Raw genomic sequence first — 18,055 nt, 5'->3', positions numbered from 1 at the left:
ACTACTTAAAATCCTGTGAAGTTCTGTATCTGAGATCTGAGGCAACAGAAACTTCCAGCACTCGTGGACTGAGCCCTAAATACCTTCCTACATAGTCAGAAGACAACTTTACAACCCTGACAACTCTGAAACTACTTTAGAGACAAGTCAGCATTCTGCTGTAGTTTGTTACACTGCTGAACATTGCTTAAAGTGTTATGAGAGGTGCTAAAGGATCCATAATTATGGATTATGCTGTGCCAAGCCACATTGTTATCAATGTACTCTCAGTGATTCCCTTTCAACTCTCCCCCATTAGCTGTGCTCTCTAATCAAATCATGGCACTTGCTCCCTGTTGATTTCCCAGATAGCCCTTTCTTTGTTCTTCACTGTAATGGCATTTCTTAGAATTTGCATCTTGTGGGTTTTCCCAGTATATTCCTATATTTGCATTAGAGTCCATTCTGGATGAAACAGAAGTCAAAACAGCATTGGAACTTGTGCAGGGAAAAAATCCATGTGAAATAAAATGTTTGTGTCCAAAAGAAAGCACAGCTTCTACGAAACACAAGCTGCTGCCTGGTGCTAAAAACATTTTTCTTGACTTGCAGCAGAGCCTGATTCAGGACTTGAGCTCCTGGGCCTGAAGTGGCTGCCCCATCTCACTCGGTGTCAGGCCAGGGAAATAACCCCTTTTGAGGCTGGAGACACTCACTGGCAGAGGAGCCTGGACACGCTGATGTCCAGCCCCGTCCTGGTGTGCGCGCTCCGGGGCATCGACGCCTTCCGAGCCCTGGGAGCTGCCCTGAAGGGATGGACACAGGGCAGGGACAGGCTCAGCACAGGTGACAGCCTCCCACAGGCACTAATGGCCTTGACCCCGGAGGTGACCTTCAGACAAGCCATCCTCTTCTTCACAGAGGCAGATTTGGTAACTGGTAAGGCACATTTTTGCTGTTTGTATTATCCTCAGCTATAGGGTGTGTGGGAATTGACTGAACTTGGACAAAGGAATCCAGTGCTGGGGGTTTTCTCGGGCACAGGAAAATGTAATAATGTGGGGGTAAATTGGCTGAATTAAGATGATTAAGATGAATATAGCCAGCAGGAGCCAGCTGAGGTCACCTACAAGGTGGTTTATTTAATTAATGTCGTTGTGCTTGGCCTGGCGCCCTTTCTGATGATCTTGAGGTACTCCATAAGTACTAATTAGGTATCAGAGCAATTGGCAGGATCAGTAAATAATATCATGCATTTTAAACCCTCTCTATAAGAGAAACTGAAGAACAGAGCCCAAGAGCTCTCACACCTAAAAGTGGGCCCCTAATTGTGGTGCCAAACTTTCACCTTGATGCCTCAGCCTTGCCCTGTGCTCAAGAAGATAGGTGTGACCAGTCTGTAAGAAAACAGATTTCTTGAGAATTTCTTTTTATCCTGGAGGAGAACGAAGAGAAGAATGGAGACCTTTGCTGTCAAAAACGTCTCAGAGTTCAGTGATGTGTGCCAGCATCGATCTTGCAGCACAGTAAATTTGCTAGTTTCCTCCTGTAGCAGGAAATGTATAGCCATGCCTCTTAAAACTAAATCACGGTGCAGACTGTGGGGTTATTGATACTGGATGCTTTACAGCAGCAGACTACAAGCTCCCACTGTTTTCTTTTGATGTGAAATATTCAGAGAAGAATTGAGTCTGCCTGACTCCTCACACTCAGAGAGAAACAGTTCTGAGCCCTGACAGTTTCTGGCAGGGAGTTGGAACAAGATGGTCCCTTCCAACCCAAGCCATTGTGGGATTTTATGATTACTCAGAAGCAGAGAGAAATCAAAGATTGTGCTAACACCATGTATCAGCTGAGGGAGAGTGATGCAGTCCCATAAGTGCATTCATGCTTTGAATTTACAGCCCTTCCTTTATCTTTCCTTGGGGGAGAAAAGTCCTTTGTCATCAACACAAACTTAGCCACTTGTGTCAAACCCACTGTGCCTGTGTAGTGTGCAGTAACAAATTGGCTTTGCTGAATACCACGAAGAAAGATTTGTCTGGGAAAATATCCTGAGTTTAGGCTCACAGCAAGTTCAATTTTTAAGTGAACTATGGGAGTGTTCTCTGTGAGACTGGTGAGCAAGAAGAGGAGCCTTCAGAAGAGAAGGCATCAGACATCCCAAAGTGGTGTCTAAAACACTAAAGAGTTCATGCACTGCAGCCCTTAATTAAAGTTATCTTGAGATGGAAAGGCAGGATAAGAGGAAAGCAGAGCTGTGAGCTGAATTTATTGAGGGAGGTTGTAATGGCAGTGCCAGCCTTTTGCACCAAAGCCACTGTGAGGAGCAAAGAAGCACAGCTGAGGCCAAACTTCACATCCTGCACTCTCTCTTTTATAAGGTAATTCCATTTTTCCCTTGTGTTTTTATTGTTGTGGGAGGAATGGAGAAACCTCCATGCTCAAGAACAGCTCTTCAATATTTTGTAGCAGGTTGAACATCTGCCCTGCTAAATAAAATTACCTTTCTCACCCTCCTGCCCCAGACAGTGAAGGTTTTCCACCTTGAATCCATAAAAATACCTGTCCTTCCTTTTTCAGATGCAGAACATCGCCCTGCTCTGAAATTCCTGCCACCACCTGGCAGCAGCTCCAGGGCTGAAGAGAAGACCACAGGTAAGCACCAGTTACCTCTTGGAAAAAAAAAAAAAGCAAAACAAGTTATTTTAGACTCTTAAATAGATTGAAGAAAACTGTGTGTCCTCTGTCAGAGCCATTGAAATGGGATCAGTAAACCTTTGGTTAGACATCCTAATCCCAGGCAGTTGGGAAGGAAAGGCCAGCTGGGTCCCCCCAGTGCTGGGGGAAGGTGTGAGTATTGTCACGTCATTTCCTCTCCACAGTCCTGAGAACCACCTGCTGAGGGATGGTGTGCAAAGTCAGCTGGAAAAGTAATTAATGTCAGCTTTTAGTAGCTTTTTTCAGGTGTAGATCCCAGAAATTATGATTTTCATGATGTTTTAGAGAGGTGACATCAGAGCAGAAGGTGCATTTCCTATGTCTCTGTCATTTACATCCCAGTGCTGCCTAGGTCACCAGAGGATTCACAGATCCTGAAAGTCCTTTCAGGTAACCTCAGCACTAAGGAAAAAAGCTGGTGCTGGGAGGATGAGCTAAAACCTTCTGAGACAAGGCAAGGACCTTAGGGCTGGTTTCATCTGTTATTTGTGGTCTTATTATTGCAACAAACGTGTGGAAAGAGAAAGAGGGCTTATTAGGAAAAAAAAAACCACAACTCTTTGGCTAAATACCTTCCAGACACATAACTATGGAAAGTAGATAGACATGGATTTTGGACAATAATAGAAAAGAAAAAAGAAAAAAAAATTCTGTTTTGGCAAACAGATTTTAGTTTTTTCTTATTTACCTTGTATGTCACAGTGGCTAAACTTGCCAGTCACTGGAAGAGGAAATCTTTTATCAATGTGATGCAGGATTCCCCTCACTGTGCCCTAGATCTTGATAACTTCTCAATTCTCATGTGCCTGAAGTGCCTTGTTTTTCCTCATCTCCAGGTCACTGCAGGTTTTACGTTAGACTGAAGGGAACATTTTTCTGTTAGCTTTTGTCCTAAGTTCTGATTCCCTAGACTCCTTTCATCCTGCTCTGCCCTCCTGAAGAACCACTGGAACAGCCACTCCTGGCTGGCTGGGGAGGTTTTATCAGCAGCACTCAGGATCCACAGCACTTCTTTGTTTCTGAGAGAACATCAAACAAAACACCAGAAACAGGGCAGCATCTGACCTGACTGTGGAATATTAGGAGCACAGATAGGTTTAAAACCACTGTTAACCACTCCCTGAAATCCCAGAAAAGGTAACCAAGGTCCAAGATGATTTAGGACTTGCAGTCCTGCTCAGCCTATGCTCCTGGGATTACCAGAGAAGGGAGAAGTGTGAAACCTCCCAGGGTGTCCCAGGACATCTGAAACCATTCCATCCATGTCCCAGTGTAACACCCTAAAATATCACTGTAATATTGGTTGCTTTATGTGCAGATGATAGCACAATTCTCAGATTGCCTCAGAACACACAAGACTCACTCAAATCTGCTTCTCTCCTGTAGTGGGTGAGAGCTGGAGGTGCCGAGCAGAATCCCTGTTTTCCTTCCTGCAAGCAGGTGAGAGAAGAGCAAATGGAAAAATGTCCTTTGACAAGGACTTGGTGGAACTGAATCATCTGGATGTACCAGCCCAAAATAAGAAAAAGGATGATACCAACATTTTCCTTAGGCTGGAATGCAGGCAGTGATGCACTCTGAGCATGCCAGGAGATGTGGTATCTGCTTGTCTTGAGTTCCCACTTATTTCACACCTATCTGAACTATTACCTATAAGTAGCATATAAACTAAACTCTATTTTCACAGTTAGGCTAAGAAATCAAAACCTATGTAATATTTTTTTGGGGAGGCAAAAAGGAAAGGATTATGAGGAATGGATCTAAAAATATTACAAACTAGAGAAATGTAATAAAGACCAGGAAAGGCTCTGAGCAGCCAGAACTGGAAATCAGGCAGGTTTGAACACTGCCAAACAGGTACCTCTGCTAATTCATGATCAGCAGAGATGGTTCCATTGGTAATTAGTGGCATTTTGTCTAGTTCTTGTTACTTGTAATTGCTGAGGAGAGTAAGCCAGCTCTGGGTGACAAGGTGTCTGACCAAACCAAGCTGGCAATCCTCCTGAAGTGTCTGAAGTCCCTAAATATGCAGCAGGTAGTGACTCACACAGCAGAAGAATGAGAATATCTGCCCAAAAATGTAGCAGATGGTGAGGAAAACATCTGGAGGCCACTGAGTGCTTACATAACACACACGGGTGAGGTTGCTGAGGTGGAGCCCAGCAGCTTCCTGCACTTCCAGGCTGTTGCTATGGAACCTTTCTGTTCAGGAATGATGTGAGGAAAACAGCACATCTGTAATGGGAGGGCTCCCTGCAGCACAAGGGTTAAGTTTCCATGTCAAGTGGGGAGGAAATAATCTTGGTTTTTATTTTTGATCCTGTGTTTCTGTGCCATGTCCTGCTTGTCACCTGGAAATAACAGCATTAAGTTTGAGGTAGCCTTGTTGATGCTTTGCTGTATTGACATCTGTGTAATTAGTACTGGGGTGTAGAGGAAACAGAAAATGACATGTTTTGTACCCAAACAGATCAGCTTGGATCAGTTTTAGCAGCCTGGAGGATGTTCCCCTGTGCTCGTGCTGATTGATGTGGTTCAGCAGTTCCTGGGCCTCACATACTGGTTCTGACACTGCACTTGCCAATAAATCTCCAAAAGATGTTCTAAGGATAAAATATTAACTATACTCATGGTAGCAAGTACTTTAGCAAGACTAAAAATTTGAAAATGCTGCCATTTTGTCATTTAAAAACAGAATTTATGTATTTTCTGCCTTTAAATCCATTTCCATCAGACAGCAAAGCTTTCTTGGTCTGGTTTGTTTTCTTCTCTTCATAGTGCTGCACCTTCCTGGCAGCTCTGCTGAGAGAGCTGTGTCAGAAGCAGAAAGTTTTTTCTGGAATGTCAATTTTGGTAAAGACAATTCAATTAATTATTGGTTTATGACATTAATTGGGACCTGTCAGGGTTGTCAGTGCCTCTCTGAAACACAGCTCTAAAATATACAGAACACCAGAGTAAAATGTAATAGCTGCTCAAGGATCACATCACATAATCACCACAGTTCACATGAAAAATGCAAAAGGGAATATTTTATCTCTCTTAAAACATTAATCTGTAATATAAAGGTTTGAGTCTTATCCGACAGAGCTGCCACAAAAACTTTTTTGGACCTGGAGCAGATTTCCTTGACAGAGAAACCTCCAAGCTTAGACTGTTTCAGATACATTTTTAATCTGAAAACCCAACAAAGTGAACCCAAATCAATAAATGACCCTATATGCCCAGAGTTTTTATGGATTCGTTTTGCTGATATTTTTGTGAACTTCCTGCCAGGTTTCCCCGTGCCCAGGGTAGTAAACAAACCCCGCTGCGTTTGTTCCAGGGGCACAGGTTCTCCGCACGGTGCTGCTCATCAAACCCGGTGTCTGGAGCCGCGGGCTGCCGAGGATCCTCCGCGATCTGCACCTGCAAAACTTCAGCGTGGTCGGAATGAAGCACCTGGAGCTGGGAGCGGCCGCTGCCGCCGCCCTCCTGCCCTGCGAGGTGCAGCAGGTCGGTGAAGGGGGCGGGGAAAGGATGAGCTGTGGATAATCCATTCCTGAAAACCTCAGCAATTCCCACCCGGGATTTCGGAGCTGTTGCTGGGAGCGAGCTGTATGGAACAATCAGATGTGCCCCTCATCAGCACAAAGAGAGCTGAGGGCTTCTTTCATCACGTGCCATAAAGACAGCCCTGGTTTCTCCCAAAAGGAACTTTGGGGAGGATATGGGCAATACAGACCTCGCAGGAATCTGTTTGGCTCTGCCAAACAGGTGTCCTCTGTTCCTCCCCCAGGTCATTCCAGGTAGGGCACATCCAGGGAGCACGTGTGCCTGGGTTTATTCCATGTGGTTAAAGCTGGAAAGCCTCCTGCCTGTCAGGGAATGCACATCTCTGGGGTGCTGTTACCTGAGATTGCATTGCAGACACAGCTCAACCCTGGGAGCCAGTCTGTAAAAATCCCCTGCAAGGAGAGGAAATTGTCCTTGCTCATGTCTAATAGGCAATAAAGAGGGTTCTTAAATCTTAGGGCATTGTGGGGTTGATTAGCTAAAAATAGATGTTTGTTTCTGCTCTTTCATGGCATTAGAAACCTTTTCTTTCCTCAATCTGACGTACCCTGAGTGTAAGGATACTGTGAAAGCCAAGGAACTGAACTCTGGGCATTTGAGAGAAGTTAGATTATTATTTTTTTACTTCCCTTAGGGAAAAACAATCTGTGTTATTTGATTGCTTTCCTGAAGACCTTTAACTGCTTGACTTTATAAAAAATGAACGTTTATAATTGATATTGCACTTGGGTTAAGTTTGGAAAGTTTATAGCATTGTCTCTATCATTGTCTCATTTCTAACCATAGAAATTCTTGGTAGAGACTTCCAGAAGAAAACAGGCACATGCCAAGGCACTGCTCTGGAACAATTAATACCTTCTGCATGGTAGCAGTGAGCACAGGCATCTGAGTTTTAAATATTTACACTGGCAAGAGAGATATAGTGGCCATTAGGGTTGATGGGGGTGTGCTTCCCAATGTTATTTAATCACAGAGCTAAATACAAAATGCATTTTTTTAAATTTAATTTTTTAAATTTTTAATTTAATCACAGAGCTAAATACAAAGTCTGAAACAGAAAACATCTTAAAAACCCCAGATATCCTCAGGAAGCAATGCAGATGCATGTGAGGTAAATCTGAGGAGAGGTTGTTTCCTGAAAATTTCCTCCCTGTTTTGGAGTTCTCCAACACACCAGAGCAGCTGTTGAGCATTGATTCAGTTGCCTTGAAAAGCTGGTGACTAATGAGGATAAAAATTACAGACTGTTCATGAAGAAAAAAGCAGGGTTTGAAAGTGAGGAAGCAAAGAGAACTGAAGGGGAGCAGACAGTGGGAAATGCTTTCTGCTGTCCAGGGGCCCCTGCTCCCTTTCAGAATGCCTCTCACTGGGGAGGCTGGGAAAGGCTCAGCTCCCAAGATAAGTAGGGAGATTTGGAAAAAGCCTCAGCAGGCTCCAGGGACTGGGTTATTTGCAAAATCCAGTGGGTAAGTGGCTCAATGGCAGCCATGGGGGCAGGGCTGTTTTTCCCAGCTAAATTCCAGGTACAGCTTTTGGGTGGGAGGAATGTTCATGATGGATCTGCTCCTCAGCCTGTGGCACAAAGGGGTGCAATGGTGGGCTTCAAACGAGGCTTCTAAAATGGGGGCAAATGGCTAACATTTAGCAGGGTTCAGAATCCCAGCTGGGATAATCCCAGCCGGGTTTGGAAGTGACCTCTGGAGATCATCCAGTCCCACCCCCCTGCCAGGGCAGGGTCATGTGGAGCAGGTGACACAGGGATACATCCAGGTGGGTTTGGGATGTCTCCAGAGAGGGAGACTCCAAGCCCTCCCTGGGTGGCTGTTCCACAGCTCTGCCACCCTCTGTGGAAGGAAGTTCTTCCTCAGGTGGAGGTGGAATTTCTTGTGGTTTAGTTTCTGGCCATTACTGCTCGTCCTGTCACTGGGCACTGCTGGAAAGAGCCTGGCACTATCCCCTGACACCCTTGGAGATACATACATGGATTGATGAGATCCATGATGAAATGTCCTGCTGAAGAAGGTGGAGTCAGTGTGTCTGTCCCTTCTAGAAGTTCTGTCCAGGGCTTTTTCTCACTTCACCTGGAGCATGCTCCAAAATCCATGTCTAGAGAACCCCCAAGCACTCCCAAGTGCGGGTTTGTTGTGTTTTGAGAGCAAATCTGGGTTTATTCACTGCAAGCAAGACAACCTCACATCTCCTTTTCCTTTCTAATGTATTATTTACATACACTTGACAAATATCCTTGGCAGCACCAGCTCAGCTCCGTGATTGCTTTTCCAACTGAAATAGTCCCTCTGAACTCAGAGAGGCATGTGGTCTTTGGAGCATGAGAAAAAACACCTGCTCTGCTCTTTGCTGAGGTTATCGAGTCACAGGAGCCATAACAAGATGTTTTATCTGCACTTTAATAATGATTATAGAAAATAAAGGTCGGGTAAACAGAGCTGACATGTCTCCCCAGCTTTCAGCATGACCTGGTGGTGTTCAGCCAGCGAGGAGTGCCTGTTCCCAGGGGACTCTGCTGGATCTCCCTTCAGTGCTCATCCAGCAGATCCAGCCCTCTGCAGATTGGCAGTTTGGGCTTTATTTTTCCAGTGGGGCCTGATCTTGCTCTGGGGGATTGTCGCTGTTGTATTGAGGACAGGTGAATAAAGTGACATATGGACTCCAAGGTGTCAGAAGGCAAATGACACCACATTCTTTTTAGAGACAGTTATGATACAGCTGGACCTGACTGGTCCTCACCAACACCTCTCACATCATTGGCTAATTAGGAACAAAACCCTTCTTGTAAACATCTTACAAGAAACAACACGTTCAAAACACCCAGCTGCAAAGATTAAGGATTATTTTAATTCTTTCTCTGAGCTTTCTCAAGCTCCCCCAAGACAAGGCCTGGGAAAGTGTATCTGACTTTCTCTCTCTGACTAGACTTTCAGCAGCCACAGGGGATTACCTGATGTGATTGCCTGCAGTATCAGGTCACTGGGCTCAGTAACTCCAGGGCTCCCTCCCGCCCCACCCTGTGCTTCCCTGGGAAAGGCAGCCGGGTAATTCCGCTGCTCTTTAATCCCCTTAGTCCTCCCGAGCCAGGGCACAGCTGGAACTTCCTCCTCTCAACGAAACTGCTCCCTGAATTCCAGGCAGCTGCACAGGGGCAGCCCCAGCACAGCTGCACAGGGATGTGGAGGCAGGGAGGGAATGGAGGGAGTGAAGGCAGCGCTGGACTGGCGGAGTCTGGAGTGGTGTGAGGAGTGAGAGGAGCTGCCAGAAGCTCCCTGGCACCATCAGTAACCATTAGAAACATCATCTTCAACCCCAAGCCCATGGATTTGCTGGGGAACGACAGAAGAGTTTTGTTATTTAGATCTAAAATCACTGGTTAGAAGCTCTGGAACAAAATACTTTCGTTTATTCTGGTCTGTTTGACAGAAACGGAATGTTTTCTTTGCAGCTGTTTCCAACCTGGATGAATATTGATATGTTTTATCAGTCCTTTTGAAAGTTGTCATGAAAAATATCACTGGTTTTTCATTGCCCAAAGAGAAAAACCATAGAAAAGGGGATTAAATCCATTTTTTTAACTAACAAAAATTTTCAAGCAGGAAGGGATTATTTTGTATTATACAGAACTGAATGAATGTCACCATTTCTCAGTGCACTGTGACAAGCTGAAATTCTTCATCCTCCTGCAAGCAGAGCTGTTGTCACCAGAGAGCCCCTGAGTGACAGGCTGTGACCCTGTGCCCACGGGGCAAGAGCCCTGGCAAACACCACACCCAACCCCTAAATACCTCACCAATTTAAGCACAGAGGGATTTTCTCATGAAATATTTTGCCTTTGCAAATAGAGGGGGAAAAATCAGGCTGGAGCCCGTGGTTGTCAGTTCATAACCTACTTCTCAGAGATGCAATTTAGGAGGCAGGCGACTGCAGGAAGATTTGGGTCAAAGGCAGTGAATGGTTTCACGTGATAGAAAAGCAGAGAGGCCTTGAAGTGTTTTATCTCCATATTTTTAAATGAAATGATAGGATTTGCTTTTGGAAATGTTTTATCTAGAGAATTGCTATCCTCTGCTGCTTTTAGAAGATTAAAAAATAGAGGAATTAAAACCTCTGTGAATGACGTGATTCAGCTGAATCAAATGGTGGTTTTTTTTCCCCTCTTGTTTTTATTTCCTCAAAAACTGAGGAGAAAAGTAAATAGCCATGGGTTGATACTGGCAGGGAGCTGGAAATGCCCTTGTTTTCTAAACTGGAGAGAACATCCAGCCCTGGCTGCTGCTCTGTGGGGTGCAGGGAGGCACAGCTGGATGTTCCTGATACCTTGTTCAGATGGAGGGGTGGGAGGAGGCACAGCTGGATGTTCCTGCCACATTATTCAGCTGGAAGGGCAGGAAGAGGCAGAACTGGATGCTCCTGCCCTGTTATTCAGATGGAGAAGCAGGAGGAGGCAGAGCTGCAGCTGCTGTGGGCATCCTGACCTTGTGCCCAGCCCAGACACCTGCAGCAGGCTTGGCTTCCCAAGGTTTTCCTTGATTAAAGCAGGCAGCAAGGCCAGAGAGCTCTGCCAGCCACCTGCTGCCTGTCCCAAGGTCCCAGAGCTGTCAGTCTGTCTGTCCCCAGCCCTCAGAGCAGCCTCTCCTCACCAGTGCAGTGGTTGCTTCTTGTCCTTTCCTCTCATCCTTCCTCAATGTACCACCCCAGGGTGTTGTGACCTCCACAGCTCTGCTCAGGGGTGGGCATGGGCTGAACTGACCGTGCTTGGGAAAGAAGCAAAGGTGGAGAAATTGGCTGTGGAGCAAAGGGCATCAGACAAGGCCAGGAGAACAAACTGATTTCTTACAGCCCCTGGTCTGACCCTCCTACTTTTAAGTTCTGTATTCCTGATCCCAGCTAGTGTTCACTCTTCAGGAGAAGCTGGTGTGTGTGGGGGGGTCCTGCCATTTGTGAATTCAAAAAGCAAAGCTCTGGTATTTGTGATCCATCATTTTACATCAGCTGAAGAATTAAAAGGTGGCTCCTCATCCCAGGGTATTTATCACCTTGGTGTTCCTGCTTGTGCCTGTGCTTCTTCCTGATCCAGATGTCCCCCTGAAGGAACAGCCCTCCTGTGACCTGCTGGATGTCACAGGAAGAGCTGCTGGTTAGTAAAACAAATGTACTTAGTAACAATAATGTAGGTCCCAAATGCACTGGCAACTCTGACTGACCAAGGAAAGCAGAATTAGCAAAGGCACTGCTGATGGAAGTACATTTTTCTCTTCACCTCTGGTCAAGAAAGGTAAATTGAGCCTGGAACAGTCACAGAAATGACATGAGGATGACTGGGGAAATGGAGAAGCATCTGAAGAGTTAAACCAGACCTTGGCTTGTTTGACCCAACACGACCCAAAGCTGAGAAACAAATCTGATTTCTGATAAACACTTCAGGGTAGGAAAGGTCAGAGGTGTAAAAGGAGCTACTTAAAATAGAGTCCAGATAATGGCACAGGAACAAATGGGCACAAAGTGGGCACAAAATGGGCATTGCTTGATGTCTGAACTCTAGATTTTGGAATCTTTAGTACACCAGCAGTGTATTAAAGAGGAGAGAAAACAAGGAGCAACAGCAGATTTGCTTACTCACAACTTTCCTTCCTAGCCAAAGGAAAGCTGGGATGTTCCCAGTGCTCACCAGCTCCTCATAACCTGTTCATCTCTGGTTTCTTCTCAGGATCCAGCTGCTCTAGAAGCTCACTGTACCTACCTCACCTCGGGCACTGCCCTCGTGCTGTGCCTGCAGAGGCCCAATGCTGTGAAGAAGCTGATGGATCTCCTGGGACCAGAGGATCCTCAGCTGGCCCAAGCCCTGGATCCATGCCTCTGGAGGGCTCAGTATGGCACCAGCACAGTCCAGAATGGATTTTATGGTAGGTTTTTGTAAAAGAAAAGTCCAAAGGCTCAGATATACAAATAGACAATATGTTATGTTTGTTCCCTCCTGCACTGTCACTACAGATCCAGCCTTGGCAGGCACTGCAGGCCATTATTCCCCAGAAAACTTTCCCTGTGTTCTTGGTGGCTGAGCTGAGTGTGTCTCAAGCAATGAAATATTCTCCCAGAAGATATATTCCAACAGGGCTCCTCCCAGAGCAGCCGCAGCTCTGGCTTTATCAGAACAGATTTCCTTTGATCTCTTCTTGCTTGGTCATTTTGTACTTTTAGCTTGGTTATTTTGGAATTATTCCCAAGAGCCCATCTGTCTTCCCTGCTTGTGTGTCCCTTCCTGATGTTCTCCATTACCCACTGGCCAACTCCAAGATTTCACAAAGGCTCCAGGACCCTGAGTTCCTGTAACATCTCACAATGCTGATGGCTGGCAGGAGAAAGGTGATCCAAACCTGCTGAGGCAAACAGGGAAACTCAGCTGCTTCCCATCTGGAAAGGCTCTTTCCAGCTGGCACATGGGCAGAGGCACAAGGCAAAACAGCATCCTTGGAATGCTGACCCATCCCAGCACCTCTGCCAGCAGGGAGGCACTGGGCTGTGTGCATGGAGGGTAAAGGATGGGGAAATGGGGAGTATCCCTGGAGAGAGCAGCCTGTGGAGAGCCCAGCCTTATTGCTACCAGGAGCGAAGGATGTCATTCCAAAATTCACATGGAATTAAGCATGGTTAGCTCCCTGCCTGTGTTTCTCCTCAGTGTTGCATTGATTTTGCTCTAATACTTAAAGGAATATAAAAATAATAAAGCAATAATTTCTGTAAACTCAGGTGAGCTGGCAGGCACTGTGTGCCCTCAAGTCCCAGAGGAACTTTCCTGACAAGATCCATTGGATTATTTGTCTCTTCCATTGTATCTGGGCTGTGAAGTCACTCCCTCTTTCCATCCATGTCAAGTGGGCTGCTGAGAACTGGCAGGGAGTGAAGGAGCCACAGCTTGGGAGAGAGACCCAAGCCCTTGCTGCAGAACCTGAGGACTTAGACTCAGCCAGGAGAGATCCCACAGGATCTGTGGGAGTGACTGAAGATCAGGATCTACTTATACCAAAAAAAAAAAAAAAAAAAAAAAAAGTGGTCAGGGCTCTCCAGCCAATACTTTTCCATTGTCAGCCCCTGCTTCTCTTGCTCTTGAGATGAATGAATGGATTGTGTGTCCAGATTGCTCTGAAACTCCTCAGGCATGGCTAAGACTGGGTAATATACATCCCAAATTTCAGATGTTTGCTACAGCTGGAGCATCCCCAGCATAACTCTGTGAAAATGAGCAAGGGGAGCTGAGTCTCATCCCAGTTTTGTTGGGAGTTACAGAGAGCTCCCTGTGGGAGAGAGATCCTTGGATGTTCTGACTCCCTTCAGACCCCTAGGCTGGGATCTGAAGTTGCTCTTGAGATCTGGGCTGAGCCCAGAGCTGGCCCTGCCCTCTGTGCCCAGTGCAGGACCCAGCTGTAGGGCTGGCCCACAAAGCCCTCCCTGCACACATTCCAGGAGCAGGGATGCAGCTGTAGCTAACTCTGATGGATCTGGCCCAGCTGCTCTGCCCTGGAGCCATCTAGCCATAAGAAAAGGAGTGTTCCTAACCCCCTGCACCTCCCAGAGCTTTTCCAGTTAAGCTGGAAGAAGCTTTGGTGAGTAACTGGGAGACTGTGCAAGCCCATCCTCCTTTCCTAGGAGGGAATCCTAGGCTTTCCTAGTTTTGCTCCAGCTGAGGAAGAACTTCAATTAATGCCTGAAGCAGAGCAAACTCCTACTATTTCCTCCCATAGTGACAAAGGAAATGCAATTAGATGAAAATGGGGTTCCAGGGAGACTGGTGAACCAAGAAACACAGCTTTAATCCTGTAGGGCTCAGCTGCAGAGGTGAACCTGCACCCTCCCATCTCCTCTGGGCTTGGGAAGTCATTGGACTGTGCTTTTTCTTGCATCCAAAGAGCTCTTACATGTGCACCCTACACTGTCTTGTACCTTGAGCAAAGTGAGAGTAAAAGGCTCATTTGGGAGCATTTGTGTTCTCTGTAGTGCCACCAGTGATGGAAGTACAGGAGGTTTGGTGTGGAGGTATGGAAAGGATCCAGCCCAGCTCATACACTGGGACTTACACAACCTCAGGATTGTAAACTGCTGCCTTAAGGGCTCTGGCTATACAAAACCTGGAATTATGGTGCTCCAACAGGGCTGAGTGCTCTCAGGTGGGATCTTTTGAATGGGCAGCCTCAAAGGTGGTCATATTTCAGAGGATATTTGTATCCCAGGAGCATGGATCTGTGCCAGCACATTGACAATCTATCTAAACTCCAATAGAAACAGCTTTTCCCTCTCTAATATTTTCCATCCACAAATCTCCAAACATTCTGAGTAATGCTTTATAACACTGTTGCTTTATAGGGAAATATTCAGCTGCTAAGCCTGGAGGGACCTCTCGAGTCACTGAGTTCAGTTAATTCCCTCACAGACAGCCCCATCATGTTTTCCCTTCCATAAGCACCCACCCCAACTGGATGGATGTCACAGAGCTTTGAGAGCTAAAAATCTTCTTACATTTTCAAACTTAAATATAGCCACATATACTTTGTGCCCATTTGTTCCTGTGCCATTATCTGGACTCTATTTTAAGTAGCTCTTTTTACACCTCTGACCTTTCCTACCCTGAAGTGTTTATCAGAAATCAGATTTGTTTCTCAGCTTTGGGTCAAACAAGCCAAGGTCTGGTTTAACTCTTCAGATGCTTCTCCATTTCCCCAGTCATCCTCATGTCATTTCTGTGACTGTTCCAGGCTCAATTTACCTTTCTTGACCAGAGGTGAAGAGAAAAATGTACTTCCATCAGCAGTGCCTTTGCTAATTCTGCTTTCCTTGGTCAGTCAGAGTTGCCAGTGCATTTGGGACCTACATTATTGTTACTAAGTACATTTGTTTTACTAACCAGGAGCTCTTCCCCTTCAGTAAGGGCAGCCTGGTGCGATCCAGAAGCAAGGGAACAACAGGATTTAGAGCTGGAATTGAAAGGTTTCACAGTCTCCTTAACATGATTCCCTCAGCTCCACTGTTAGGAAATAGAAGGAGTCTTGTTTACACGAGGAAGCTGCTGTGGTAGTAGGACAGAATCAAAATACCAAGGAGGCAATGGAACTATTCTAAATATAATGGTTTGAAATGTTTGCTATTACTGTACAGAACAGCTGGCCTTTAAAGCAATTACTGCAGCGAGTTGCACATCATCAATCTCTCCAAAAGATGAGTGTGAGTCTAGAGAATGTTTAATTCATGGCCTGAGAGACTCTTCCCATTGTATTTCTCTCTCAGGCTCGAGATCCTATGCAATGGCTGTCCGGGATGTGAAGCTGTTTTTCCCAGAAGGGCTGTGCTGTGCCCAGTGTCAGCCAGTGCAGGAGCAAGAGGTAGGAATCTGCCCCTTCCTGAGCTTATCCTGCTGTGCCAGAGCAGTGGCTTTGGCCCTGCTATCCCTGCCTTCTCTGCTATTATGCTGTAGATAATGCAGCTCTGGGTGTGTTTCCTGAGCTGCCAGGCACTCCTGGTCCTGGGGATGCTCCTCCCTCTGCACTGACCCCAGCAGCCTCAGTGGGGAAGAGCTGCTGCAGATCTGTTTGTTCAGCAAGCTCTGCTGTGAATCTGGGAGGGCTCAGGGCTTGTGCCCCCAAATGATCAACACTGCTTGGAAGCAGGGACAGCAGCCTCACCCTGACTGCTGAGCACACTTAACCCAGGAGCTGGTTTTTTACCAGCTTTGTATTATTCAGGGATGGGATGGCTGATGATGTGAAAATGATTGGGATGTGCTCATCCAAGGGATGGAAATGTTTGAGCTGTGCTGTGGCTCAAAGGTGATCCAGCTGAGATGGTTCTCCCAGGAGATTAGCTCTGGAGATGGCCACATCTGTAAGAGGCTTCACTCGTGTGGGTGTGCAGCTCAGTGCAGGGCATCCTGACTGTGCCAGTTCATTCAGGGACAGAGGGAGCTGCTACACCCCAGCGTGGCACTGGGTAAAGCTGTCAGACTCTCACAGGTTTTGTTTGAGCTCCTGGCCTTGAAAAGCTGGGAGTGGAGACTTTAGAATGATGGCTGGATATGGGACCTTGAAAAGGATGATGAGATATTGCACTGAATTAAGCCTCCCTTAAAAAGAAGAATGCATGCAAAATGATCTTGTCTCTCCAGACAAGCAGGTGTTTTCTAGACTGGCAATTACAGAAGTACACCACAACAACAAAAGCTTCACAGCTTGCCTGAATCAATACTTGAGGAGTGTTATCCCTCCTCATTAGGTAATGTGTTCACATGACTTGCTTCTCCTTCCCTCCCTGCCTTCTCTCCTGCAGCTCCAAAACCTGAAACACGACCCCATCCTCAGCCTGGGAATCAGGAAGCAGCACAAGACCCTAACCCATGACCCAGGAAGGCATCCCAGTGTCCTGGGCTCTGAGCAGCCAGGCAGTCCTGGTAAGGAAATGTAACTCCTCTTATAGATTGGGACTGCTATTGATTAATTGGGCAGCAAGACAAACCATCTGGTGGCAGCAAGATTGGGTATTGATGTCCTTTCAGAAGGGAGACAGCTCTGAGCTGCAGAGAACAGCTCCAGGGGAGTCCAGCCTTTAACTGTTCACCTGCCAGCACTTCAGGGCTTTACAGACAGAGCTGTCCACAAGGGCTGACCTTAACAGCAGCAGCAGAAGAAGCACTGACAGCACAGCTGGTGTCAGAGCAGCACATGTTCCTCTCTGAACCCTTCCCAGGTGTCTCAGCACAACCCTGGTGCTTTGTGTGCATTCAGAGCCTCCCCTGGAGAGGCAGCAGAGCTGGGCAGTGTGAGCTGCTCTGTGCTGTGAGTAGATAAATATCAGCTGGTGCAGGGAGTGCTGCTGGCAGCGTGGCCAGAGGCCTCTCCTGAGCTGAGCTGAGAGCCCATTCAGCTCCCACTGCTGCTGAGCAGCTGCCAGCTCCAAATGACTCCCAGCTATGGCCAGGCTGACTTTGATTGGGAGCTGAAGCCTCAGCCAGGCTGACACTTCCTGGGATGCAGCAGCTTCTCAGGGCCTTTCCTGCTGATTTGACTTGATAGACATGTGTAAACACAGCTGTGCTGCAGGGGCAGGAGATGGCACTGACACGAGGGGATGCTCCCACCTTGGGATGCTGTGGATTGATCCCAAGCCTTTATAAACAAGCAGGGACCAGGTGAAGCATCCCTGTGGTGGTCCCTGGGGAACAGAATTGTTTAGAACAATTATTTCCCATTCCTGTAGCTACACTTCTGATGTAGGCAGCTCAGAAAATGTTCTTGTGCTACACCTGATCACTGCAGTCCTTAATCCCAGCATTGCTGTGGATGGGAAAGGAGCAGGATAAAAAAGTGACAGAATCACAGCCCAGCCCTGCCTGACACAGGACTCTGGGGGGGCATTGGTCACATACCAGCAGATGCAGAAGTGCAAGGAGGGGGTGGTAAATCAAGTCCTCTGCTCTTGGGGTGAACACCAAGTCACTTTTGTGCAAGGGGTCTCGAAGGAGGATTTGTCCCAAGGTATTTGGGAAGGGTGTTTTCCCCATCATCTTAGTGCATAATGGGAAAGGGGCAGTTTGGCTGTGACCAAATCACTTGATTTGTAGAAGAGATTTTGTAAAATAAAATAATAAAGCAGCCTGTTGTGGAGAGAGCACAGGTATTCTGCAGGCTTTGCACAGCTCTGTGTCGGGAGCTAATCTCAAAATACATGCCCCTAATTTCCTGCTACACCAGGATATCTTAGCTTTGAAGATGCCTAAGCAAAGTAAAAAGGAAAGCAGTGTACAGCC

General features: G+C 46.6%; 1 protein-coding gene across 6 annotated transcripts in view; it reads left to right on the top strand.

The window, feature by feature from the left end:
- Positions 1-18,055, top strand: part of DNAAF8 (dynein axonemal assembly factor 8) — a 103,585-nt gene that overhangs the window by 63,313 nt on the left and 22,217 nt on the right. For 5 of the 6 annotated variants that reach the window (XM_053992513.1, XM_053992510.1, XM_053992514.1 and 2 more), the window contains 7 exons: positions 592-918; positions 2,563-2,637; positions 4,087-4,140; positions 6,026-6,195; positions 11,975-12,170; positions 15,544-15,638; positions 16,579-16,699. In XM_053992513.1, the coding sequence (XP_053848488.1) occupies positions 592-918; positions 2,563-2,637; positions 4,087-4,140; positions 6,026-6,195; positions 11,975-12,170; positions 15,544-15,638; positions 16,579-16,699 (1,038 nt within the window). The remainder of the gene's footprint in view (positions 1-591; positions 919-2,562; positions 2,638-4,086; positions 4,141-6,025; positions 6,196-11,974; positions 12,171-15,543; positions 15,639-16,578; positions 16,700-18,055) is intronic. The other variant, XM_053992512.1, reaches the window with a different exon arrangement.

The sequence above is a fragment of the Vidua macroura genome, chromosome 16 (genome assembly GCF_024509145.1).
Source record: "Vidua macroura isolate BioBank_ID:100142 chromosome 16, ASM2450914v1, whole genome shotgun sequence".
Lineage (NCBI taxonomy): Eukaryota > Metazoa > Chordata > Aves > Passeriformes > Viduidae > Vidua > Vidua macroura.
Note: the sequence above shows the minus strand (reverse complement) of the source record. Positions and strands in the feature narration are given on the sequence as shown.